Below are 26,189 nucleotides of genomic sequence, written 5' to 3' on the forward strand. Positions count from 1 at the left end.
TATATATATATATATAAAATGGATTTTTCTGTATCGGATTTGAAGGGTAGACCAGGGATGTAAGTGTGAGCACTTAAAATGATTAGGAGTTACCCTCTAAATGGGGTCAAGAGAGCTGTCTGGCATCATCCCTTTTGCTTTATGCCATCAGTGTACTTTAAATAGGGCTTGCTTGGTATTTACTACTTCAATTTGAGTAAAAGTTGCGAGTGCTAAATCTCTTGTCTAAAATTTAACAAAAAGAACAGTTGCAGGCGTTTGGCGCATCATGACGCAGGAGTTTATGCTTCATGGCAAAAAAGTATATATTCACCCTTTGATCTCACTTAATATGTTTTGAGAGGTGAACTTTAACCTGTCAGTGAGGGGACAGGTTAAGGGTCTCCTCACTGACAAGTCAAAGGTCACCTGTCAAAACGTATTAAGTTTGATTGAAAGGTATACCTTTTTCGTTGCACTACCTTTGTAGCAATATTGTTAACTAAATGGTCATATGTCATGATTGTTCAAACATGATTTCTTGATTTTAAGTTGCATCGGGTTCATGTAAATATATACCAGCCTCTTTGGTACAATCTTTGCAGTTTCTTTTTTAACACAAATGGCAAAGCAGTCAATCAACTGGCATTCAGGGTATTTAGGCATCTCAATGTGTTGAAGACGACTTGCTGAAGTTCAAACTAATCACCAAAATCAAGAAGAAGTGCACATTAAGTTGCCTTTATAGTGACATAGGTCTTATGTCCTATGAATAACACCAATTAGAGTTTCTGTTAAATAATCAGGATAGGGATTTCCAGATGTTTACTCATGTAGAAAACGGTTCCTTCGTTAGCTGTGACTGCTGATAGATCCAAAATTATCCATATACCTGACAAATTTGGATATAAAGTTATATTTTAATTCAACCAACATACTTCTTCTGAATTAAACTAACTAGTTCAGTTGTAGTAAGGTTTTCTTATGTAGTTTTCTTACTCATTTGTCACTGCTTGATCGGCTGAAGCGGGCTTCATTTTGGTAACATAAACTCTCAATAGGTGCGTGAGATTATCATAATGATGTTTCAATAGAATTTAGAGAAGAGCAGTAATTCCAGCCTCTTAAACTAAGCAATACTGATCTGGTGTCATAAACTATGGTCTTCTGTTGCAGACAGACGCACAGGCTCAAGTGATCAGCCAAGACGTCAGCTACTTCCAGAGAAAGATTAACCCTGGCTCTTTTCCCGGTATCTATAATCCTGATTCCAGTAGAAGCCCTGATTCCAATCACAGCCTCACATTCAATGCAATAACCACAAGAGAAGATGAGTGGCCAAAGAATGGAACAAAGGTGAGCAAAAACAGATGGACATTTTTCATAATTGCAGCCAGGTATATGTTGTGTAAGAGATCAGAAGCTGATTCTAAAGTATAAAATATAAGTAAATGGAGAAAAACTTTTTGTACATTTCTATTCCAACATTATGAATCATAACTATGTGTACACGGCATATTCTGTTCATGACATTTGGATTTCTCTAAAAATAAATATTTGAGAAATTTTTACTTGATGTTGTTACGTTATCTTTCATTCTTTCATTTTAAACTTCACTGTTTAAAACTATTCACTATTTCAGCAGTCTTGCTTTATTTCACTTATTGATATTTTGTTCCAACAACATATGAAGCCTCTATCCATGAATGGATACAGCATAAAAAAATAAATTTCCCAGCGGGTAAAATTACACTCCATTTGCAGTTCACATGATGTGACAATTCACTAAAAAGATATCAAACAAGCCTCCACATGGTGTGAGTTCTACCTCTGCACCATGTGAGTCAATTGAAAGAACTTCAAACAAACCCTAATTGACGCCAAATCCACAGGCTGTATCTAAAGGCAAACTTGTGAACTGCATGTACCTTTGGACTGAAAGGAGCCCTCCAGCAGCGCAGGTCTGGCAGGAACAGTTAGATTGACATTTCATACTCTTTAGACCATGGAGCGCAGTTGACCTCATTCTGACAATACTCTCTTCAAACAACTGAGGTCACAAGGTAGCGAAAAAAAAATTGCTCCATGTCCACCTGGTGTACATCTTGCAAATTTTTATTTAGTTACAAGTTTAAAAACAAACGAAATTAAATAATTTGCATGTGTTCGACAACAAAGTTTGCAATACTGGAGGGGGAGTTTTCCTCGTTAGCCAAAGCTACTAAGGCGCCAGCTACCAGGGAACCAGCTAGCTTAGCTATGGCGCTAAGGTAACTAGCCAGTCAGCCTGTGGCTAATTAGGTACATGGTGTGACCATGTGGGAAACTGATGCCAAATAAGAACAAAGGAACAATGACTAAAACTAGCTTTAGAACCCAGACAAAGCAGAAAATGGGCTTTAGTGGTTCCTCAACATTTACACTCGCCACACATCACTCTTCCAAGAATTGGAACTGAAAGATCAAAGGAAAAAGGAACTGGAAGATTCGGTATATGTTGTACTGACACAAGAATCTGTATTCATTACATCAGAAGAGCAGATTTGGAGGTGCAGTGTTTGATAATTAGGAGTGATCACCTTTAGTAATGAGAACATGTATGAGAACTTGCATCACATTTTGACCATCACATAAGAGCTCATGAGATATTCTTTATGTTCTAGGTGCTGGTTGTAAAACACGGACAGGAGAAAGCAGTGGGAGTAATTGAAGATGATAAAAGTGAATTGGCCAACTCCATTTTTACAGGGCAGTACAGTGAGGAGGAGTCTGCAAGATCTTTTCAGGAGGCTCTGATACAGTGGAGAAAAGAAAGGAGCGAAGGAAAAGAAAGCCTTGTTACAACCGATGTACTGGAGACATCCACGACACCAGGTGAGATATATAGACATGGTTGGTAGGCATACACACTCATTATTTTTTAAAATGGACAAATGAATTGTTGAGGGCAGCAATTGTAGCAGTTCTGAATACAACGTGTTTTCTTTTTTGTTTGATATAACTGCACCAGGACGTTCAGCATTCGGGCTATATTATTTCCAGGAGATGGGTTGCCTCAAATGTGCAAATACTTCTTTGTAAAAACAGAATTAGATTTTGGTGCACCGTAACATTCTTCAAGACCTCTATACAGAGACCCCCTTTATTACGTGAAAAATGACACCAAAAGAAACTGCTCTCTCTCTCTCTAATGTCAGAGGACCAACAACAGAGAAAATTATTTATTGCATATCCAAAGGTTCTAGTCAACAAGTAAAGTGAAAAATTAAAAAACGTCTTCACTTTGTTTGGAGTGTCAAGAAGACAAACCCATCCAGTTAAAAAACAAAAACAAAAAAAAACACATTTCACTTTTAAAATATGATCTCACTACACACCAAATAAGTGTGCTCAAAACATTTTCTTTTTTCCAAAATTTATCATTGTAAGATTTTGTCTGTAGATACTAAATTTATGTTGAGGCTTTTTACATATCTTCATGGGTGTGTCAATAAATTACATTTGTGTGGAAGAAGCAGTATATCAAACACTTTTGAAGGTTACTCATTACATGCACTGAAGTTCACTTACATCCAAACTCAGCTAACGTATTTGAACTGTGTTACCAAAATGAATGTTGTATCTCCTCTTAAGGCTCAGGGACATAGCATCCATTTAAAAAAAATGCATTTCATATTGTGACTCAGCTGGCCACAGGGCAGTTTTCCACTTTGCCTCAGACCATCTTTAATGAGCTCAGTCCCAGAGGCTACAATGTTTCCTGATATTTTCTGATAAAATTTGAATGAGTAGGTATGCTTGGTGTGAATCTTTCGAGGAATGCTGTACTTTTTGCTTTTATAATTGTAGAGTGTGTGTCGAATGGTTTTAATTCTTGTTTTTGAACAGATGCAGAAATTTCCTCCTCAGAACAATTTGTTTTTAATTCTGAATAAACTGCCTTTTTTAAATAGACGCACATCAAACAATGTGAAAAAAGTTTGTTGCACACTCAGCTTTTTATACAGTCCACATTATTTATTAATGCGTTGGCCCTCAGGCCATACGAGTGCTCTTAAAAATGCTCTGGTCTAAAACGTCAATAAATAAAATGGAATTTAAATGAAGATCGATTGTTGCCAACAATTTTGAAAAAGCGAGTGTTAATGCTGTAACAATTGCAATATATTACAATGTATATAAAAATGGGTTTTTTATCCTCCATCTATCAGAGCCTTATCTCATTTTCTTTTCAGCATTTCCTGCTCCCCCCCTGTTCATAGTCTGATCAGTTAATTAAGTAAAGTCTTCGGTATTACTGGAAGATCAAGGGCTGAATATGGTGCTAGTAGAGTATAGCTGTTGCATCATGTCGTAATAAACATGGGATTGCTGATGACAGGGCTGCACCTTAAAGCGGCACTGCCTTTCCTGAGACTATGGATAAAACTATATTAACTCATTTCTGTGATTTTTCATCCAAACTGTATCTACATTTGTTTAAATTGATATTGCGTATTTAAGGTTTAAATGAGGTGTGTTATTAACACAACTTATATTCTGGGTGGTTGTTTGTGTGTGCATCTGACCAGATGTTTGTGTTCATCATCAAGCCTATTTTTTCTGCTCTACTGCTTGGACGAACTCAGGTTCTGTCTATTCATTATGCTCTGCAAATTGCGGCTAGTCCCTCTGGCGCTAATCATTTCTGCAAGGCCAATGGACCCAAGCTCCAATTTAAAGTTGACACTGTGTGAACTCCCAATGCAAAACAATCACCAAATTTCCTTTACTTCTGTATTTTGTTTTCTCATATGTGATCACTATGTTTCCATGTTACTGTTTGAAACTTTATTCTTGCTTTGATATGGTTAGCTTTTGTCTTTCATTGCTTTGGCACTTTTGGCTTGGCAGAAGGTGTGTTTTCAGTTTTTTTCTTTTTTATAGAAAGGTGTTTTTCAAAAGGCTGCTCAAAATACTATCCTGCCTTATTCTCTGACTTTGATTCACTTTTCTGTTACTTCATGCTGTGTGTCTCCACTGTTATTTCATTGTTTTATGCCATGTCCTCCTCCCCATATTTCCCCAGCGTTGGTGTCAGCCACGTCGACCCAAACTGACATTTCTCCAGGCAGAGAAGCTGATGGACTAGAAAGAGAAGGAGCAGAAGGGAAGCTAAGGGTGAAGTTTTCTGAAAACAGCCTTACCTACATGGATAAGTTGCTTCTCAAGAAGCACCGCAGGTACAAATAACAATACAAATGCATATCACATCTACTGTTTTCAAATAAGTCCTAACAATAAAAAAATATTCTATAATCATAGTTTTCAAACTACTACAAATACCACTGTATTTAGTGGTACCACAATTTGGCAAGTTAAATACAAGCTAATTAACTCTGATAGTTTTTCAAGGATGTTGATCTTTGATGCTTTAGAAAGTTTTTAAATAAGAAGTACAATGTAAACTATTTTTAGAACTCTCTGTATAGACAGACGCAGCTTCCTTTGTGTTTTTATATTCAGATTAGTTGTGTGTGCTTTCAAAGCCATATCCAAGTTCTACGTTTCAGATGGAGTTCACCAACCAGTCGGATTTAATTTATATAGTCAATGATCAGACTAACTACTACTATGCTGTGTATTTCCCATCGGAGGTCATATATGGTATTTTGTATTTAAAAGACTTAAAGAGGCAGTATTATGTAGAATCAAATTTTTAGAGCTTTACATCTTGGCATCTTGACAACTTGTTGAGGTCAGTACAACAGTTAACATAATGTAACACATACACATTCTCTTTCCTTCCATGTTAATTAATCATGCAGCTCCTTATATGCACCAAAACGCATACTTACTGTATGCAAACATTTTTCCTGTCACAGACTTTTTGTTGCCATAGCATATGCCTCACCTGCATCTCCATAGTGAGCCCTTATAAGACACTACTGAACAAAGCAATTTCTTTGTACTTATTGTGCAGTTCATTGCCTGCAGGTTGAGCTTCTGCAGGTCCCGTTATCATAACCTTTATTTAAGCAGTTTTTTTTGGCCTTAGTAGTCAGCTTGAGAGCAGGTCAGCAGGAAAGAGAGCTGAGTGGAGTTTTGGGCATTCTCTCTGCTGGAGCAGGAATGCTCTACATCCCAAACTGTAGCAGCCTTTAACTGTGGAATAGACCAGAGAGCCAATCTAGAGTGCAATAACCCTGAAGCAGCGATGGTAGCAGAGCTTAATGGAGAGACAGAGAGTCTTACCGGCTGGAGGGAAGAAGGAAGGAGAGGTTGAATTTTAACAAGCTTTAATAATAATGGGAAAAGGAGGGGGTAGAGAGCAGGAGAGAGCTTTAAAGAATCAGCCAAAAGTGCTCAGCTATATTAGAGTCGTAAAGTCTATCACCCTAGTAGATTTGTGCGCGGCCTGCAGGTTATAGAAAGCGAGCTTTTGACCGCACTGACTGAGCTATGTTGCAGGGGTAAGTGAGTGCTCATCCGTCCTCTGAGAGCCGGACTTTTAACAGGTCCTGAAAACTAAACTATTAAAAACCTGCATGGTAATAGGCAGGTTGACTTCTAGAAAGCAATTTTAGCATAAATTTAAGATGAGGTTTAACAAATATTAGAGAAAATATTTGATTAACATTCCTTTACCTCTGGCAGTTTTTGCCATGGAGCATGAAAAAAGCAAATGTGTGATATCTGTGTAAGCTTGAAATATTGTTCATGACTTTTTCTAATAAGGTTTACAAGCATCTGAAACAACACGTATGCTAAAACACAAAGTTAATCTGATGTTAAATAATACAGGCTCATGATATGTATTAAAAAACTGCTGGTGTTTTTTGTAGCTCATTTGTAGCTCATTTGCTTCTGCATTTTTTTTTTTTTTACATATGAAATATTATTTTCCCAAATCTCAGAGAGGTTTTTGCCTTAGGACAATTCTTCATCATGCACCATATTTACTCTTTTTTGCAACCTTTTTCCAGAAATAGTAAGACAGTACATCTATTCAACTACCTATAGCAAAGGTCAATGTGCCTAGGTCAAAAATCAAATATACTTTCTACAGATGAGCAATTTGGTCTCAAAAAATAAATATTTGTAGTAATATAACATGTTCCAGGAAGGATACAAACAAAACAAAAACATTAATTAACAACAAGATGTTAGTAGCACTAGTGTCATTGATTTTAATAAATTAGGGGCCGCCATTTTTCTTTTATTACAGACATTTTTTTTTATTATTAAATGCATTTGAATATCCAGGGGTGGCCAAGTCCAGTCCTCGAGAGCCACCATCCTGCAAGTTTCAGATGCATCCCTGCTTCAACACACCTGAATCAAATGACTGGCTCGTTATCAGGCCTCTGTAGAGCTGATCCCGGTCTGTTGGAGTAAGGATACTTCTAAAACTTGCAGGGTGGTGGCTCTCGAGGACTGGACTTGGCCACCCCTGGAATATGCAAATAATAATTTTTGGTAAAAAGAAGGCAAAATAAATGGGTTCATGTATTTTGAGTATGTAGGATTTTGAATTGTACCGCTTAATTTCCATATATAGTGTCATTCACAGATAAGAATAAAATGCTAAAGAATAAAACTAAATTGTTGTAGTTGTTCTAGCACAACTGTTTCTGTTTCTTCATTTCCTCTTTTTATGCTGCTTTGTTTTTCTTTTAACGGTGGATCAAGTTTTTGTTGTTACTATTAAAACAAAGGGCTCTTTGCACGTCAGCTTCCGTGTTTAAGGAAAAGCGGCTCGGTCGCTTCCGGTCTCTTGAAAATGGCATTTTACTCTAGGTGCTTGTAGCCATTTGCTAAAACAATTAATGATGTACATCGATCCGAAGCCCCAACAAGTAAGCTGGAGAAAGGTTTTAAGATGTACGCCTCGTTATACACTCACAGATACGAAGGTGCGTTTTACTTTCTTTAAACTTTGCGGCTAACTTTAGCTTATGGTAGTAGGCAATATTCTCTGACATTTTTCAAATGTGCTATTTAAATATCTAAACATTTTAATCCATTCCATTCTAATATTTACCTTATTTTCAAGTATATTACGTGCGTTTGTTGTCGTTAGTGTCAAACAGAGACCAAGTAAGATTACATACAGTTCAGGCTTTTTGCTTCCGAAGCATGAGGAAGCACAACAAGCCCCATAGCTTAAAAGTAGGGCAGCACTGGTGTCAGAGTTTGACTTCAGCTGACTCAAGATTTCAAGTATTGTATCAGCCAATAATTGCAAAGAGCCCACTACAGTTTGTTGGTAGTCTATATTGATTTGTGTTTATGTTCCTAAAGAATTTTCCGGAGGTGAACTTCTTTCTCTAACCCTCACCAAGTTTATGTGAACTTACTTGGACCAAGAAATGTTGGTGACATCGGACAGGGAATCTGTTGAGTGCATGTTGGCTGATACAATACTTGAAATCTTGAGCAAATGAAGCTTTTTTTTTTTTACTTGGTGCACTGCAATGTGGTTTTTAATAAATTATGAGAGACAGTTGTCACCTACTGTTTTGTGATTGTTCTCAGTTGTAGAGGCTTGCATTATTGTCTCCAACTGGACTGAAATATAACATTTTTCTTGCTGTGTGATTTTTTATTTTATTTTTTTATTTTTTGACATCATAATATTGAGATCCACTACCACAGGTGGTAATATACAGTGGGTACAGAAAGTATTTAGACCTCTTTAAATTTTTCACTCTTTGTTTCATAGCAGCCATTTGCTAAAATAATAAAAAAAATAATATTAAGTCTCATTAATGTACATTCAGGGTTCTATCTTGACAGAAAAAACCTCAGAAATGTAAAAATCTTTTTACATGTAAAAATCTTTTTACATTTCTGAATACTTTCCACTGTATGTCAACACACAGGACTCTATACCAGGATATGAAAACTGTCTTGTTTATCCATCCATCCATCCATCCATCCATCCATCCATACATCCATACATCCATCCATACATTGGCAGATAGTTTGAGGGGAAGTACATATTATCTGCTTACATTTATTGTTATGTTTTAATTCAAAGTTGACTTTCTGTTTTCAGAACACCTGTTGAAAGTCCTCCATCATTGGCATTTGACATGGGTTTAAAATCACCAGCTACCACAGACATAGAGGAAGAGATGGCCACCATCCTAACTGGTAACACAAGCACATCCACACATCTATCCTTCTCTGTGTGAAATACATCTTTTGACACAGAAAATGAGAGTGATACCATGAGATCTTGATACTTTTGCTGTACATCTAACCTTTCTGATACACACAGTCAGAACAGGCTCTCAAACTAAGCTAACAGAAGAGTAGATCGACAGATGACTTACATCCACACATATCGCATTCAGATATACAAACACACAATTGGAAAATCTCTTTCTCTCAGCGGGTCAGACATATTGGTCCTTGCCCATTCATCCATAGCTTTGTGACAGGTAATCAGTGGCTGTGATTGTGCAGGTAGAGTGCTGTTATAGGTGGCTCAAGCTTGACAGTAAGGGATGGGGCATTCAAGGGGAGGGAGGGTTCAGCCAGTCATCTGCAGCTCACTGTCTGTAGCTTATCAGTCAATGAAATGTTTTCATTTTCTAACTACATCCAAGGGTTAAAAGTAAATGGTAGACCAGCATTGCAACTGCCCCTCAATACCTTTTGATCCTAGGGCATTCATCTGCTTCTTATTGCAATAGAGGGCCGTCTCTTTGTTAGTTTTTTAAATGTTATAGGTCAGAAATACTTCCTAGATCACTCTGTTTTCTGTTAAATAGTCACAACAAATTGGGAGTAATTTTAGATTGCGCTGACCTAAGGATAACATTAATTGGATTTAGTTGAGGGTTGAATATAAAAATTAACTCCTGACCAATTTTAGATCTGTGAGTTTCAGCCAGTCTATTTCACGCATCCAAACTGTGCTTCTGAGAAAGTTGGTTTTGTCCCTGTTCTCCATGTAACAAAAGCCCCCCCCCTCAAACTCCACCACAACACTGATTTGGTTAGTTTAATATTCCAGAAGATAAGGCCGTCTGACACCAACAACTATGCCATATTCAAAATTCTGATGATGAACTTCAACAAGTTATCTTCACCACTCCAAAATGCTTATGTCCTTTTCTATTTGATCGGCTAATTCAATATTTGTGTTAACAAGCAAAAACGGGTGAATCTAATAAAGAGGCCTGTGAAGGTAAATTTCCCTAGTGAGGCTAAACACAAACATGTTAGCACAAACTTTTTTGTTCGTTACTAGTGACATTTGACAATAACTTGGGGCAGGGAGAGATGGAGGAAGACATGTGGCAAAGAAACCATGGAGAGGGAGAGTGCCTGGTCCAACCACTGAGCCACGCGACGCACAAACTTTCTTACACTCGCAAACTGCTGTCACTCCACCACGTTGGTCTGACAGCATAAGAAAATGAAAATTTTAGATGAAGGGTTTCTTCCTACATGTAGGAAGTAAACAGCTTCTATTATTCATTGACATACTCATTTCTCCCCCTTTTATATTTAAAGATTGATGAGGGGGAGAGGCTCTGCAACCTGTTGTAACGAGCATGAATTAGAATAAAGGTTTGAAGCAGGTGGTAGGAATAGGTTATCAACCTCTGTACATCTCTACATTTCCAAAAGACACTTCTGTTTTTGTCTTATCTGCATACAGTTACAAGAAAGAATAATCTATTATTTAATTCTGAGTAGTGAAATCAAAGTTACGGAGTGCACTTTTTTAAAATAAGTTGCTGAATAAATTTTGAGCACAGCAAACACTTGAATGTGGATGGTTCTCCTACTTGGGTAGCAGTTTAAAATCCCAAATTTAATGGTGAAATGTGACCCTTTTTGTGGTTTTAACAGAAGATAGTTTCTATACCATTCTGTTACTTTTGATTATATGTTTTCACAAACATAAGAGACGTATGCTATGGAACAGTGGCAACCTACTTTGGGCTATGCTAAGTTAATGCCATGATAAAATGAAACTTAACAGAACAGCAGTGTGTAAAAAGTGTCTGTTGGAGCAATTTGTTGAAGCACATGATTCACTTTCATCATTTCTAATTTTAAGAGTATATTTTTAACTTGAATTGTGCATGATATAAGCGATTAAAAAATACATTTTAATTTGGTATGCACACTTTTTGGAGGAATTATATGTGCTGAATTTAGCATTAGAAGATCAGATTTAGTTTGAGCAGATTTGCACATTGGGGCATACTGGATTACAATGCAGAGTTATTTACAGTGAATATGAATGATGGGGAACACAGAAATAGTGTGCTCTGGAAGTCTGGAGGCTGGGCTGACTTTCTCTGGTTCTGGTTCTGTGAGGAAAGGGAAGAAATTAGCTGGGAACCAGAGAAATGGGAAACTGAAACACCAATTCTGGGTAGGGCTTACAGTCTCTAGTGGAACTGAACACTGAAGGAGAGGCATGGATCCAGGTAAGTGTTGTGGAGGCTCCACAGCCATACTGGAGGTAGAGCGGACATGTTATGGAGTCCAGGGTCAGGTTAGGCGTTTGGCAGTCATGGAACAACATGAATCCAATTCTACGGCAAGACAAGTTGTGACTCCACTTGACCTGAGGAAGGATAAAGCATGGACGAGTCCAGGACGAGCCGTGAAACACATCCGTAGCATTTGATTCCAACAGCTAATTGCTGAAATCAGTAATCAGTCAGACTCTTTCACAACGATCTTCTCTGCGAGGAGAGCACTCACACGAACACAAAAACTGAATCCTTCCATATTGCCTTTTTGATCATTTTGGATTTCTGAACATTTTTGTAAACATTTAAACTTCATACTTGAAATCATTTCAACTTAATTCCCAAAATTCCAATTTTATTCTGCTAAATCACAAAGAATGCTTATATCTTATTTTCTCAAGTCTAATTTGTGCTTTTATATTTTTAGCGGAAGAGGAAGATTTTCGGGAGTACTGTTCATCACTGCTCAAAGTCCCTGCCAGTAAGGACAGCACTGAGTCACAAGTTTCCACACCTGAATTATATCTTGTCATAGAAATCTTGGATGAGGTAAAAAAATAAAAAAAGACCGCTTTTATCCAATAGCTTTTTTTTATACTTAATATGTCACATCAAGATACAAAAACTTACAAATGTACAATATTGTCTATTAACATTTATGTCTAACTCATCCTCATGTGTTTCTTTTTTCACCACAGGAATCCAAAGATAAGAAGATGGTGTCTCCAACGGAGCAAAAGTTGGATAGCAACCCAGTGTAAGGCTTTATTTAAAGCATTTCTTAGCATGGCTTATAATATAGTGACCAGGTTTAGATTATTTCTAATAAAAAAATGCACATGCAGAGCAAAATCTGTCGTTCTCAATAACAAAAAGGGAGCAGACATGTAAAAGCTTAGAGCCATTCATGACAAATTCTTAGTTGCTGGTAAATAGATGTAGAGCAGATGTTCTCTTGGTTGAAAGTATGCATTGTTTCTTTAAGACAACAGAGAAAAAGGTAATTATTGTCTGTTCTCCCTCAGTGCTGATGTGTACATCCAGATGAATAAGCTGCATTGTTGTTAAAGCTTGACTCAGTAGTTAAGTGAGTTGAGATTAATTGCTTTACTTTCAAGTCTTATTCCAATTGGTTACATTGAAGAAAAATGGGTTGTAATGGATTACACTGTATTTATTGTCCCATTTGGCCATCAACAGGCAGATGAATTGAGAAGGTGCCTTATTTTTCACTCAGAGTTTCAGCTGTTCAACTATCCCAAACAACCTTGTTTGTTCACAGGAGTTCAAAAGCTGATCTCTCCTCTACCCGTTCAACTCAACCATCCAGACCATCTAAAGCATCAGTTCGACAAAAAGTCAAGAAGTCACGTTGCCTTCACGATCAGATTTCCAAAAATGACTCAGTGAAAGGTAAGCTGTGTTTTACTATAAAACCTGGATAAGGCTTGAGATTAAGTCGATTCTAATATATTTTCTTTTCTTGATGGCAGCAGTGCTTCCAAATTGGTCTTTGAATTGTGTAAAATTCACTTTTATGCACATGTTTGTACCTCCATCTGTGTCTCTACTTTTTTCTGAAATAGTCCAAGTGCTTAAAAAAAAAACATTCTTTCCTGGCAATAAGTTAATATTTTTTGGGTCAAAAACTCATAATTGTTACCCTTTTTGTAACAATCAGAGAACACTGCCCCGTTTCCTAGCATCCCTAGCCAAGCCCACTCCCTCACCTAGCCGAGCACTTCTGGTCAGCTGGCTTTACTATTGTCCAATAGCTGTACTGTTGTACAGTTGAGCATCTGTTTTCCATTTTCAGGTGTATTAGTGCAAGTATAAATGTTGAGTTGGGGGGTTGTGGCAAGCAGCTTATTTCAATTTAAAGTGACAAATAAAACAGTTAATTCTGAAAGGAGATAGAAATTGACTGAACTGACCAGGTGAAATCACATCATCTGGGAATAATTTGTGCAAAATATGTAATGAAGAAGTTTTTATAACCCAAAGATCTTTTCTAACCTGTTCAAGGACGCACAGTAGGACCCAGTTGTAAAATTGTTCTTGTAAAGTTTAACATGAATTTATCTTATTCCTGTCTTTGTGGATTATTTGTCCAGCATAACCTTCAGATTGTGGGGCATCCACTCGTTCTTCTGTTGAAACATCTAATAAATCTACTAAAACAGCAACTTCATGTTAATCAAAGACAATTAACTCTCCTACAATAAGTAAATCAAAAGCTAAATGTGGATCACCACAATGCTTCCCCTCCTTACCAGATTCAAAGTTTAAAACTCACAAACCCTTCCAGCTTCCTGTTTTATTTTTAACTGATATTTCAATTTTGGATGGTGCGACGTCAGCTATCCCAGAGGAGCATCTTTCCCCTTCTTCATCAACAATTTTTTCCCCTGAGGTTTACGATCAGTGTCTCTCCATCAGCCTCTACTCAGTGTGTCTTATTGCCAAAGGTTTACCACTCAACCCCACAACAGAATGATACAGAAAAAGCCCGATCTTGCCAATTATTAGCAGAAGCAATCTCATCTCTGAACCCTTATGAAACACCAAGAGGCAATCTAATCTCCCCACAGCAATTCCAGCTTCCCAGCAGTGACCCAGATTGTCTGCTATTAGACAATCAACTCACACACTCTTTATCACCTGGTACTGTAACACCACGGCTAATGTCTAAGGCCATGGGAACGATTATTTCAATAGCCAAACCTGTGCCAAACAATTGTCCTCCACGATGAAGACGCTCCAGTTTTAATGTCATTAGTATGGTGACCACAAATTAACACCATCATGTAAAAAGGCATATTGTGTCTCATCATATCTTCTCTCAAATGACACTGTGATAATCCTGTGGATATGAATACTTCTGCAAATCACTGTGCGCTATTCCCCAAAAAGTCCAGTGTAGACAGACTTTTTGGGGAATAGCTTAATTTTGCAGATAACATTTGATGCAGTCAGGATGATACAGGATTTAGATGCTATATGCCATATCATTCCTGTCATTCCATTGGATTTATACACTTTATTTTCACATTGACTAATTATGTGGCGCAGTCTTAAAATTAAAAACGGGCCAACAGAAAACTATTCTCCATTTAAGGCTGATAAATTAAAATTCTTTGTAGTAAAGAAACCTGAAGAAAATAACTATTTCATGCACAGCTTTAACACAGTTAGTAGTGAATGGCTTGTAAATATCACAGTAATAGTTTATTTTATTCTCTGGGGCTGTCAAAACAAATTTAGATCCAACTATTAAGCATGTTCTATTTATTTATTTTTGTTAAAACTGATTAGAGTTTATTTATAATTGCTCATCACCCTTAAGCATGTAACAAACAGAAAGGTAAATAACTGTACTAATGGCCAAAAACACATTTATTGCTGCATCACCATGGCAACATTAAATAGCACAGTGAAAATTGTGGCCTCTCACTCTAACCAACAGAATACCCCAAACCAAGCCTTAATCCTCTGACCAAACCCACTTGAAGTTTCAAATTAAATTTATATTTAAAATCTTTAAAGTTTAAAGGCAGCCATGTTTACAGGAGAGTATTTCTTTTAGCAGTTACATTCAGCAAAAAAAGTTAGCATGTTGTCTGGATGTATATTGTGAAGTCTCACTTGATTGGGCCCATGTTTGTAACAAATATAGGAATACATAAGTGGATGGTAAAACTGTAGGCAAGGGAAAAGCAGTTAATATTTAGCACATTTAATGCATTCAGAAGAATGAGACCTGATTTGGCTATCCACCACTTGCATTAGAAAAAGAGAAGTCTGCTACAGTGACAACTAAAAGGGTCTATTCTTTCACAACTTTCTCAAACCTTTTTTACTTTAACTTTCCTTCCCTTGCTTCATATGTCTACAAATATTTCTGTGTTCATCCATCATCTCTGTGTTCTCCTTCATCTTTTTCATCCTTTATTTCCACTACTTACTTCAGCTCTTTGACCAAGGAGACACTGAATGCCAGCTTTATCAGCTTATTAGAGCTTTAAAGTGTCAAGGACACTTATATCACACATTACCATTTCACTGGAATATTGAATATAAAAATGTTTTCTCCATCAGTTGAAAACATTACAAACAATGATGGTCTGTTTTTACTTTTCACCTTGACATTTTACCATGTTCTAAATCACATAAAGACAATCATATGATGTGTATTAATACTCTTGGAAAACAAGTGTTGTTCTTTTTACCTACCACACATTGGCAACTTTTATTTTAATGTTGGGTGTTTATTTCTGTTTTGTAAAGACAGTGGGGATATAATGACCAGTGACAGTCTTTATCTGACTCCAACAGAAGACGACTCCTGTGCAGAGAAAGCAAGAATACATGGACATTTACCAATGGAGAAATCAAGAGAAATGGCCAATAATCTGGAAATGTCTTATCGAGAGGACTTAAGACAAACAGAGAAAGATTTGCAAACTGAAGGCACAAGACAGCGGCCAGAAACACACATGGTAATACATTTTATTGACTTAAAGCAAAGTTATACTGAAAAGAATAACTGTTTTATACAAATGTTTTCCATGTTGCTATCTTTGTTTAATGAAAGCCCTATGATGGACTCTCACGCAAACTAGTTCCCCTTCCCTCCCTACAACCCACTTGGAGATGGATGGATGGATGGATGGATGGATGGATGGATGGATGGATGGATGGATGGATGGATGGATGGATGGATGGATGGATGGATGGATTTAAATGACATAGTGAAATATGTAGCTTTGTAAAAATTTAGGGGTAGTTTTATACAAGTTTAGAACCTCAACCTTGAACTTCTAAAATTGAACAGAGGTGAGTAAAGTACCCAAAGATTGTATTCTAATAAGAGTAGTGGTACTTCAGCATATGTTTATTAAGTAAAAGTAAGGATTTACTCAACTAAGTGTAAAAAAAAAACATATTTGTTAAAAAGACAACTCAAGTACAGAGTAACTGATCAGAACATCTGATTTAATATTTACAAAAATCATCAAATAAACGAAAAGTAGAAAGCTATGTATGTTTAGTATTTCAAAGACAAATGGAAAAAAAAAATCACACAAATAACATAATTACAAAATAACAAATAAGGCAGAAGAATCTAAGTTCAATCTAAAACTTATTAAACAGAAAGTTATGAATGTGTATGTTTCCAGTGTCACTATGATGCACTGTATTTTTTGTTTTTTACCATCAAATGTCTCAGTAGATGGAAACTTTGAAGACAAGTGTAGGCATGTGCCTGTATCTTGGGCATTTTTGGTTAATACTTGTTTCTTGTCCATCTAGTAAAGTTACTTACATAGTAAGTAGTACTTACTTAGTGGGTAAAGTATGTAGAAATTTCATTACAGTAAGAGTAGTGATACTTTATAGAAATACCACTCAAAAAAACATCGAAAGTATGATGCGTAAGGCTACTCCTAAAGGTACATTTTTTCCAAAAAGTTATTCAAGTAAGTGTAGATATTTACTACCCACCTCTTGGATAGTAAGAGGTGGGTAGTACCTCTTACTGATAAAAAAAGAATGCTCTTTTTTTTATCAGGACTAGGAGTTAGATCAACATCAGCTCCCATCCTGTAAAGCGTTAGTGATTGCCACGGTCACATATGACTTCTACCAATTGTAAGTGACCGCATCGGTGGCAATCTCAAAAAATCCAAATTGATAGTTTTAGAAATCTGTGAAATTAGCTGACCATCAAAGCCAAGCAGTCAGTACAGACCATTTCTTTCTATACACATATTTCTAAGCACATGCCACAGTGTTAAACGTTAACACTGTTATTATGAATTTCTTACCTCTTTGCTTTGTGACCTCGTTGCTACTATTGTTGTAAGCTACAGTTATCATCCTCTGGTATCAAGGGCTAATTGACGAGCCGGTCCATTATGCACCTAATGCATAAAGCATAATTTGCAAAATGCTCTATAAAAAAAAAACAAAAAAAAACTGTTGTGCTGTTTGTCAGCAGAAGTTGTTAAAGGTGAAACTGTAAAAGCAACATACAATGAGAATAAGCCTTGGTAATATTCACAGCACAATTCAGAATTAAGGAGGCAGTGCTTTTGTCAAATCCACACAAATTGGTATTGACACACTGTGATGCAGAATGAAAAGTTGAAAAGTTAACACTGGTCTTTCTACTGGAATGTCTTTGGATTACTTTAAGGTTTTTGTGGCCTTTATTAGAAAATTTGTTGGATGATAAACTGAGCAGAAAGAAAGGTCACTTACTGTTGGAGTTGTGTTTTTAAGAATGCCATTGGTTTCGTTTGTTGTGATTAGTTGACATCATGGCTATAAATGCGACTTAAATATTTGTATCCTTGTGACACAGAAGGTATAAGTTTTTATAAGTTTTAGACGTTTATAATGTTTGATATATTCACTGATTAAAATAAAGGAACTTCAGTGACCCATAGCTAACTAGTTAGTTTTTATAGCTGCTACCCTTTTCTATTAGACAATGTCAGTATCAATGTAATTAGATTACATAATTTATCTGTAACGTAGAGATAAATAATGCTGTGGTATTAAAAGTGAAATTCATTGATAAAAGAAAGCAGAAACAGAGTGGATTAAAAATAGACCTATCTGAATGGTCTCAAATGAGTAATCTAACATTTAATGACATGAATCCCTCGTACCGTGGCAAAGGAATGAAAAGAAAAAAAGAGGAGCAGCCAACGCTTTATTAAAAAGCTTGAATAAAATGATGTTCATGATTGTGAAGATGGTGGTTATCTGGACTCTCTGGACCTAAATCAAACTGCTCCTGGAATGATTAGATAGTATTTTCTTTTTCTAATTTTCTCTCTCTCTTTGCACAAGACTTTTTCTGCTGTCTTTTCCTGTTAATTCCTTTTACTCTCACTCCCCTTCATGTCTCTTTATCAATCTTTTTGTTCATTTTTTGTAGGTTTCTTCTTCCATTTCTGTGGGTTTTTTTCTTACGTTTACACTGTACATAAGGCAGCTAGTCATTATTAGAACATATTCTAACATATTAAGAAATATCATTCCTTCCAGGTTGTTCAGTATCACTGTTTGGTCTCTTGCCATTTCATTGTTTATCTTTTAGCCTGACTTCCTCCTTTCTTTCCTCATCCCTGCTCCTTTCTTGCTCTGAGCATTGCTATTCCCACTTGCCTTTCTCCCTACATTCTCCCAGCCCATCTGCAGTGTCATGCAAGGCTAGCATGCTAATGTATCAGATCTAATCTTAACTAAACAGAGCTTGCTCACTTTACTCCTATCTCACAGGAGGACACTTGCATGGGAGGAACGGCAAACACACCACACAATTGTGAGATGTTCTTGCCAGCTCCAGGGGTTAATTAAAAATCAATTCATCAAGTGGAAACAAAGGAAACAGGGAGAGCGGGGAATAATCTTCATTAAAAGACTTTGTCTTATTAATATGTATTTACATGCTCGACATTGAAAAATACAAATTCACAGTTACTTGGGTTCATAAAAGTTACAGTGATGGTAGATTTTACTTTAGCCCATACTCTGCTGGTTTATGTGCTATATTTTCATGTTTTGTTTCATTATTGTTGTGTCATCCAGCTCCAATATATATTTACTTTTTTGTTTTTATTGTCTTGTCTTGCTCTCCTTCTTTGTGTGCCATCTCTCTTTCTCATTCTAACACAAAATGTTTGAATCTATTTCTGTCCCTCATTCTACTCTGTCTTCCCATCTGTTTTCATATCCCCTTAGGTGATGCAAAACCAGACTGCTGGGTTTGGATCAGAGCAGTTCTGTGATCTGGATGGGTTTTTGCCTTTAGGTTTGGACACGGATACCGGTCACCCAGACTCACCAGAGCAGACACACTGTGACAGACTTCACACATGCCAATTTTCAGTGCGTGCCTCAGACCCAACAGGTTGGTTAAAAAGGGGAAAGTGTTTTGATATGCATAAGGGTTGTTTTTGAATATTAATGCATCACTTTCAGAGGGTTTCATCAATCTGGATCATGTGTTTTTTTTGGGTTTTTTTGTGAGCTGCATCAGGAAGTGTCACTGCTGTTTTTGTACTTCAAGAGATTAGATTGTAAAGATTACCTCTGTGTCCAACTTTTGCTTGAAGATACTTTCCAATTTGCAAGCATTATTCATATCACAAAGGCCTCATAATGGGGTTTTCAACAAATATGTAAAATTTGTGGAGCTTACAAGAGAGATGAAAATGAGTTTTAAACCCAAAGGAGTTCTGGCTGCTTGGCGAAACAAGAGCGATGGGTGGGGGAGCAACAGACAATTTACTTCTTGCTGGTCCAAAGGGAGGTTTTCTCAAATGTGCTTTTTATTATGTATGGGAATGTGTGTATGCCAATGCTTCTGAGTCAGTGTGCTTATTATTTTTTTTTTTTACATGTGTTTAGTTCTTCAGTTCTTGGTGAAACAGGCACACACAGACCTAGACATAGGTCCTGTGGTTTAACCATCACTTCTGTCCCCCCATTAACACTGAATATCTGCATTCTATCAAAACAACTCCTAGATATGACACATCTTCTCACTCTTCTTTCTCTTTTAGTTGGGAAGTAGATAATAAAAATGCTATTATTAATTTGGATTAAAAACATTTTTTTTTCTAGGCACAGTTTATTTAATCATTGTCTTGTCTAACTAACATCTAACTTTGAATTCTTACAATTGATTTATTATCTCTTCATCTTCTGTTTCTAGATTATTCTGTTAAATGCTAAAGTGGAACTTTTAGATGGATATTTTGGTGACATTCTGTTGCATTTGTGAGCCGTGGACAAAATCTGTTTTGCAAGGTTATCATGACCTCTGACCAATACCTTTGTGCATTTTAGTTCAAGTGGACATTTGTACCATGCTCAATAAATATCTTGCGGGTATTTATTGGATTTTGCATTCATGGCATTGCACTATGTAAGCAGACAGATTGACAAACAACCTGAGAAGAGTGTGTCTAGACATTTAAAGCTGTAGCAGTGCTGTAGCCTTGTTTTTGGAAGTAGATATACTTTGACATTCACCCCTTATTCTCAAATTGCAACATATGCTTCTATCATATTTTTGCAGTCACACATCACACATTCAAAATGTTGTCTCGAGACCAGGACTGCTATAGTGTACTGCAACACTAGGAGTTCGTTCTGTGGGTTGCCGAATCAAACCCCTACTCCGTCTGTCTCAGTCGTTGTGTCCTCGGGCAACACACTTCACGTGCCTTTCCTTCTGGTGGTGTATGGTGGTCTCGCTTCTGTCATACTGAACGTAGTGAGTTTGGAGTCCTTCATATAACACACTCTACCATTGGTCAGTTATATTAACTTGACGGTCAATGGTCAAACTAATATAACTGACCAATATACAGGTCTCACTTTTGGAATTTGATTTTGTCATATATTGGGAAGAGCCTATGTTTATTAATTCCTCAATGTAATTTTACTTAATTTAACCTCATAGTTTATTTTTTCTCTTCTGGTGTCTCTTTTAGAGTCTAATTTGGTTTTATCTACATAGCAGGTAATTTTGCAGCTGGATCATTGTTTGTTTGTTTGGTAAACCTTGTTTTGCCTCATTAAGGCCAGACTTCTTGTATTAGTGATATATTTTTTGGACAATGGTGGCAATGGGGGTAAGAGTTGTCCCCCAGTTGGTTGGTTGCCGCTCCATTTGCCTCCATCGGTGGAGGGCCTGGTGGAGCCGGTCCATGACAGCCTTGCCTCTGTCAATGTGCCCCAGGGCAGCTGTGACTACCATCTGGTAGCTTGCCACCATCAGTACATGAATGGGTAAATGACTGAAAGTAGTGTGAAGCTCTTTGGGGTCCTCTGGACTTCATAAAGTGCTATACAATTTCAGGCCATTTACCATGTATTTAACATTTAGTTATATTCAGAAAGTCACTCACTCCTTGAAAATCACACTGAGTCGATTTGTGCATAGCAAATCGGCTAATATTGAACGTATTACATGAGGACTGAATCACACGTAATAATTTATCCAGCCAAATGGTTCATATTAGCTGTTTCTTCTTTTGTATGAATCTGTCAATTTAAAACATATCTTTAAATATGTTTATATTATTTTAATTCTGAGACTGTAAGAGATGTTTGTTTGTTTGTTTGTTTGTTTGGGTGAATTCCCCTGTCCAGAAATGATGAATGACAACTTAGTTGTATGAAATAAACGAGTCTTTTTTTTAAGACGACTTTCTATAGGGGAACTGCTACCCTTCTTGCACACTGCAGCCAACTACTGATCAAATCTTATACTGTCTCTGCCACCATTGTTAAAGCTCCAAAGATAATGGAACAGAAAAGTAACAGGAGAGCAGTATCACCCTGACAACACTTTACGAGTCTTTATAGCCCTCCATCTGTTTTCTTTATTTCTTTTTATTTACTGAGATTTAACACATCTCATGTCTCCACCTCTACCTTTTCTACATTCCTTCTTCCTTTGTGCCCTGGGCTGTCATTGGTTTGGACACAACGTTGTCAGTATGCAGTTTCTTGTTGCATTTAGATCAAGTAAACAAGAATTAAAGGGAGACAGAAACATAGCACAGAAAAAAAATAAAGGTCTCTGAAAAAGCTTTAGAAAATAGTTGGATGTAAGTAAAAATATCTATAAGACCATATAGAGTTTCTTCACATTAAAATGTGTTAAATGCTAAAACATGAGATGGCAAAATTGCCAGCAGGATATGTACAGGTACAGAAAAACTGCTAGATGTACAAAAAACAAAAACGCTTAGCTGACCAGAAGTGACTGTCTTCTAATATTTTGCTGATTTAGACTAGTTAGAAGCTTCTTGGTGCAGTCAATAACATTAATTAATTGGCTGACCACTGGAGAGAAAGAAGGAAAAAGCAGTAATTGCTTTGCAGCTATCGTGATTGGCTGAAAAGTCTTGTTGAGCATTACTGCCTTGGTCCTAATACTGCTGAATGCTGAAATATAATAAACAAATAACTAAATTCACCTGAATGTTTCTGTGTAATTATCGACAATATCCTGATCTGTTATAGTAAAACTGGAAACTATTGGTGCATAGAAAAGATGCTGTGCAGGCTTTGATAATTGACCTTTGTTATTCCTGTTTGTTGTTTTTAGTTGGTCGATGCTCTGTCAGCCTGAATGAGTGCCTAATATTGTAGAAATCATAGGGGAGCTTTGCTTCTTTTAGTGCTTCAACCATTTTACCCTAAAGCCTTGTTTTATTGATTTGTTGTCAACCCCAGCAAGTAACTATACTGCAATTATCATATTGACTGATAAAGGAAACCTTAAATATTATGATCTGAAAACATGACCTTTTGGTTAAAATGATTTTGCTTTAACTTTGGGATAATTAGTATCCCCAAAGCATTGCGAGACTCACTTCTGGGCTTTTATTTATGTTTTCTTTATGCCATTTACGTGTTGTTGTTGACTTTTGCAGCTGTACGGCAAAGTAAAGGCATTGCTAATAATATTCTGAAATGCAACTAAAACAAAACATACCATAAATTTGTCAGATATTTGTCATTTAATTATATTTAATCTTGTCAAAGCTATAGCAATCAAAATAAGTATATTTCATTCCAGAAACGGGTGGATGCCTCAAATTTGATACATTTTACTATATGACCTGACTATATAACAGATTGTAGCAAGTTATTGGTAGACTGTATCTGGGGAGAAGAAACGCAGAAATACTAGGAGTAACTAACTGAGGTTGTAGATTTGTACAGATGAAGATGTTTATGCTTGTTAAAGATAAAAGTATAAAAATTAACCATATGACTTAAAAATGTCAAAAAACCTGTTACAATTGTAAGTTCTTAATGACGAGTTTGATTATATTAATCATCAAAAAGGTGAATGCATGTTACACGATAAGAACTAAAAGATCTCAATGTTATGTTATCCAAAGCTGCATGTTTCAGTCTAAATAATTAACATTGAGTCTTTCGAGGTATTTGTTAGCTGATCTGTCATTTACATTATAAGGTTAATATTTGTCTTGGTCGGCTTTGTCTTTCCCTCTTTCTTACTTTTTCTATTCATTTTTGTAACTTCAGGGCATCGTTCACACAGCAGCCTTGGACGTCACTCTGAGGAATACCTGCTTTGCGAAGTGATGAAGGACAGATATGCAGAGCCAACGGGAATTCAAATTCATCCAACCCAGAGAGAAGAAATGTCACCAAATGAACTCAGAACATCTGGTAAACATCTGCACACTTTCTTCTAACACTCTTCTGTGTATTTTCATGTGTGTCCTTGAACAGTTTAAGGAAGCTAGGTGCCACCTGTTACTGCTCCGTGTTCCTTTACACTGAATTCAATTTTGTACACAATTAATCCACCAGATTCCTCTTATAGCCAAAAGTTCATGACAGTGACCATGGAAATTTTTTAAAGAGAGTATACCTCATCACTGTCGGACACAAAATGGCACACATGCCATGGTTATGCTGCAAGTACTGAAAATATATGCATGTCTGGGCATTAATCCAACAAAGTATTTTATCACGTGCGAATCAGGTCTGTCCTCATTAAAACACTGATATATTCTATCCACCTATATGAATCTACTGTGGCTCTAAAAAGTGCCACAGTAGATTATTTATTTTTTTTTTTCTAAAGTGCCTTGAGATTATATTTGTTGCAAATCGGAGCTAAGTAAAGATACTGAATGTAGCAGAAAAATTTACAAAATTGTTGTTGAATACAAAAGCTGCAATAGTTGGGCTGCATAATGGACTCAACACGTGGCAGGTGACGTTGCTCTCTTCTCCCTTCATTTTCTGTGCGATAAAGTGAAAAGCGCTTGCTTTCCTCCAGGTAAGCGACCCATGAAATTGGTGCATGTAAAATTTTGAGCTCATACATGTAGATGTGCACATGGACCATATATGCAAGCTAACAATGTGACACAGGTAAGTTGAAAAATGTTCAACTTTTGCTGCTGTCACGTCCCACGTTGGATTCACCTGTGAGTGAGCCCACACGTGTGCAGATATTTAAAGATTTACTTTTTTAAAGTACCTTCTGATATAGCTTCAGCATTCAGTTATCTTGAGACTGCACTTATCATCAATTATACTGAATCTGATTAACCTGAAATAAAATTAAACTTTCTTATCAGTTTCCCTGACACTGCTCATTTTCACTCTTAAGTTGACGTCATAGTTTGCAGAGAGGCAAACACAAATTAAAAAGTGATAGTTTTTAATTTACCAAGAAATCAGGTATCAAAAATTCAACATTATTGTTTAAATGCAATCAGCAACAATCTGAGAAAATGTAAGACAAAAGGGACTAAAACTGAATTTTTCCAAAATTGACCAGTTATGAAACTTGAAGGACAAGATGCCTGCTCTTCCTGCTGTCAGACTCCTACCAAAGAAGACTAAAACCTGAAATAAAGTCAAAATGTGCTTGAACAAACAATGCACACTTGTTCATACTGTGTTATTGCACCTTTTCAATTTCTATTTTTACGCCATTATCACATTTCAGCTAAACTGTGCAGGATAATTATACGTTTTTAAATTGTCATCCTCTAATTTTTATATTTCAGAACACTGACATTTTAACTGGGAAGTTTCTTTGACTGATTCAGATTTTACAGGTCTCTTGTTGTTAAATACTTTGTATTATATTCTAACATTTGGAAATAAACGGCATAAATTTCAACGGATGTATTTTTAAAATCTCTATAATCTTTCTACCTGCAAAATAGTTTGAGTGATGATAAAATTGCATATTTCCTACAAGGTAACCATAGTCGTGTCCTAGAAGAATCGTTTCAAGTCGGCGAGGCTTCCCTTACAAAGCATCCATTCTGTGCTTCTAATTTAGGCTTAATAGAGAAGTGAATTCAGCTGCTGTACTCTCATTAACACTTCACTGAGCTAATGATAAAATCATTGCAATAAAGCCAGTAGGTTATTGAAAGAGCTAACATATGGTGTGAAAGAGGTTTTTGTGATTTAGTTCATTAAAATTTTCAATTTCAACTTTGCAATTAACTGCATTCTCTTTGATCACTGTTTATAGTTAATATTAAAACAGAAAGGGAAAAACTTCTAAAAAAAAAACAAAAAAAAAAACAGGTTTTATTTCAGTTTCAATTATATTCTACACAACGGTCATCAAGATTTAATCCCCACACACCAGTGCAGATTTGCTGTCCAAAAAAACCATAGGAGCAAAATTTATCAAATTGCTTCTCTTCACTCTTATGTTTTCAGTCTTTTGTCAATAAACTTAATATGTACAAAATCTTTAAAGTTTCACCCAAACTAGATATATCAGAATACTTTGCCATGTTGTATCCGTCAAACACTCAATGCTATTTGATGAAATTGTCAATTTAACAGAAGCCCTTAACATGTTTTTCAAGATCCTTCATTTGCGCTAACAAAACTAAGCATAGGTATATCACTCTCCTGTCTTCCCAGTGACTAAGTGCAATGTTTTTTTTTAAATATAGAATATTCACACAAAAAACATCTCTACTAACAATCATGAATGAATGTTTTAAACATTTCTTCAAACTATTTTCGATTGGGGAACTCGTAGCTGTTTGTCGTTTTTGTTTTACCATTTTTTGAGTCTCTTATTTTTTTGAGTGTAGTTGACACTGATGTTATACCAAACTGTAGGTTTATGACAAGAACAAAGATTGCATTAGAATATGACTCAAC

General features: G+C 36.3%; 1 protein-coding gene across 4 annotated transcripts in view; it reads left to right on the forward strand.

Moving 5' to 3' along the window:
• Nucleotides 1-26,189, forward strand: part of zbbx (zinc finger, B-box domain containing) — a 51,257-nt gene that overhangs the window by 18,354 nt on the left and 6,714 nt on the right. For 3 of the 4 annotated variants that reach the window (XM_016663036.1, XM_016663034.1, XM_016663037.1), the window contains 10 exons: nucleotides 1,156-1,335; nucleotides 2,643-2,853; nucleotides 5,048-5,201; nucleotides 9,020-9,117; nucleotides 11,893-12,014; nucleotides 12,164-12,222; nucleotides 12,748-12,878; nucleotides 15,753-15,964; nucleotides 19,221-19,389; nucleotides 23,556-23,702. In XM_016663036.1, coding sequence (XP_016518522.1) covers nucleotides 1,156-1,335; nucleotides 2,643-2,853; nucleotides 5,048-5,201; nucleotides 9,020-9,117; nucleotides 11,893-12,014; nucleotides 12,164-12,222; nucleotides 12,748-12,878; nucleotides 15,753-15,964; nucleotides 19,221-19,389; nucleotides 23,556-23,702 — 1,483 coding nt within the window. The remainder of the gene's footprint in view (nucleotides 1-1,155; nucleotides 1,336-2,642; nucleotides 2,854-5,047; nucleotides 5,202-9,019; nucleotides 9,118-11,892; nucleotides 12,015-12,163; nucleotides 12,223-12,747; nucleotides 12,879-15,752; nucleotides 15,965-19,220; nucleotides 19,390-23,555; nucleotides 23,703-26,189) is intronic. The other variant, XM_016663035.1, reaches the window with a different exon arrangement.

Source organism: Poecilia formosa, unplaced genomic scaffold (assembly GCF_000485575.1).
Source record: "Poecilia formosa unplaced genomic scaffold, Poecilia_formosa-5.1.2 Scaffold401, whole genome shotgun sequence".
NCBI lineage: Eukaryota > Metazoa > Chordata > Actinopteri > Cyprinodontiformes > Poeciliidae > Poecilia > Poecilia formosa.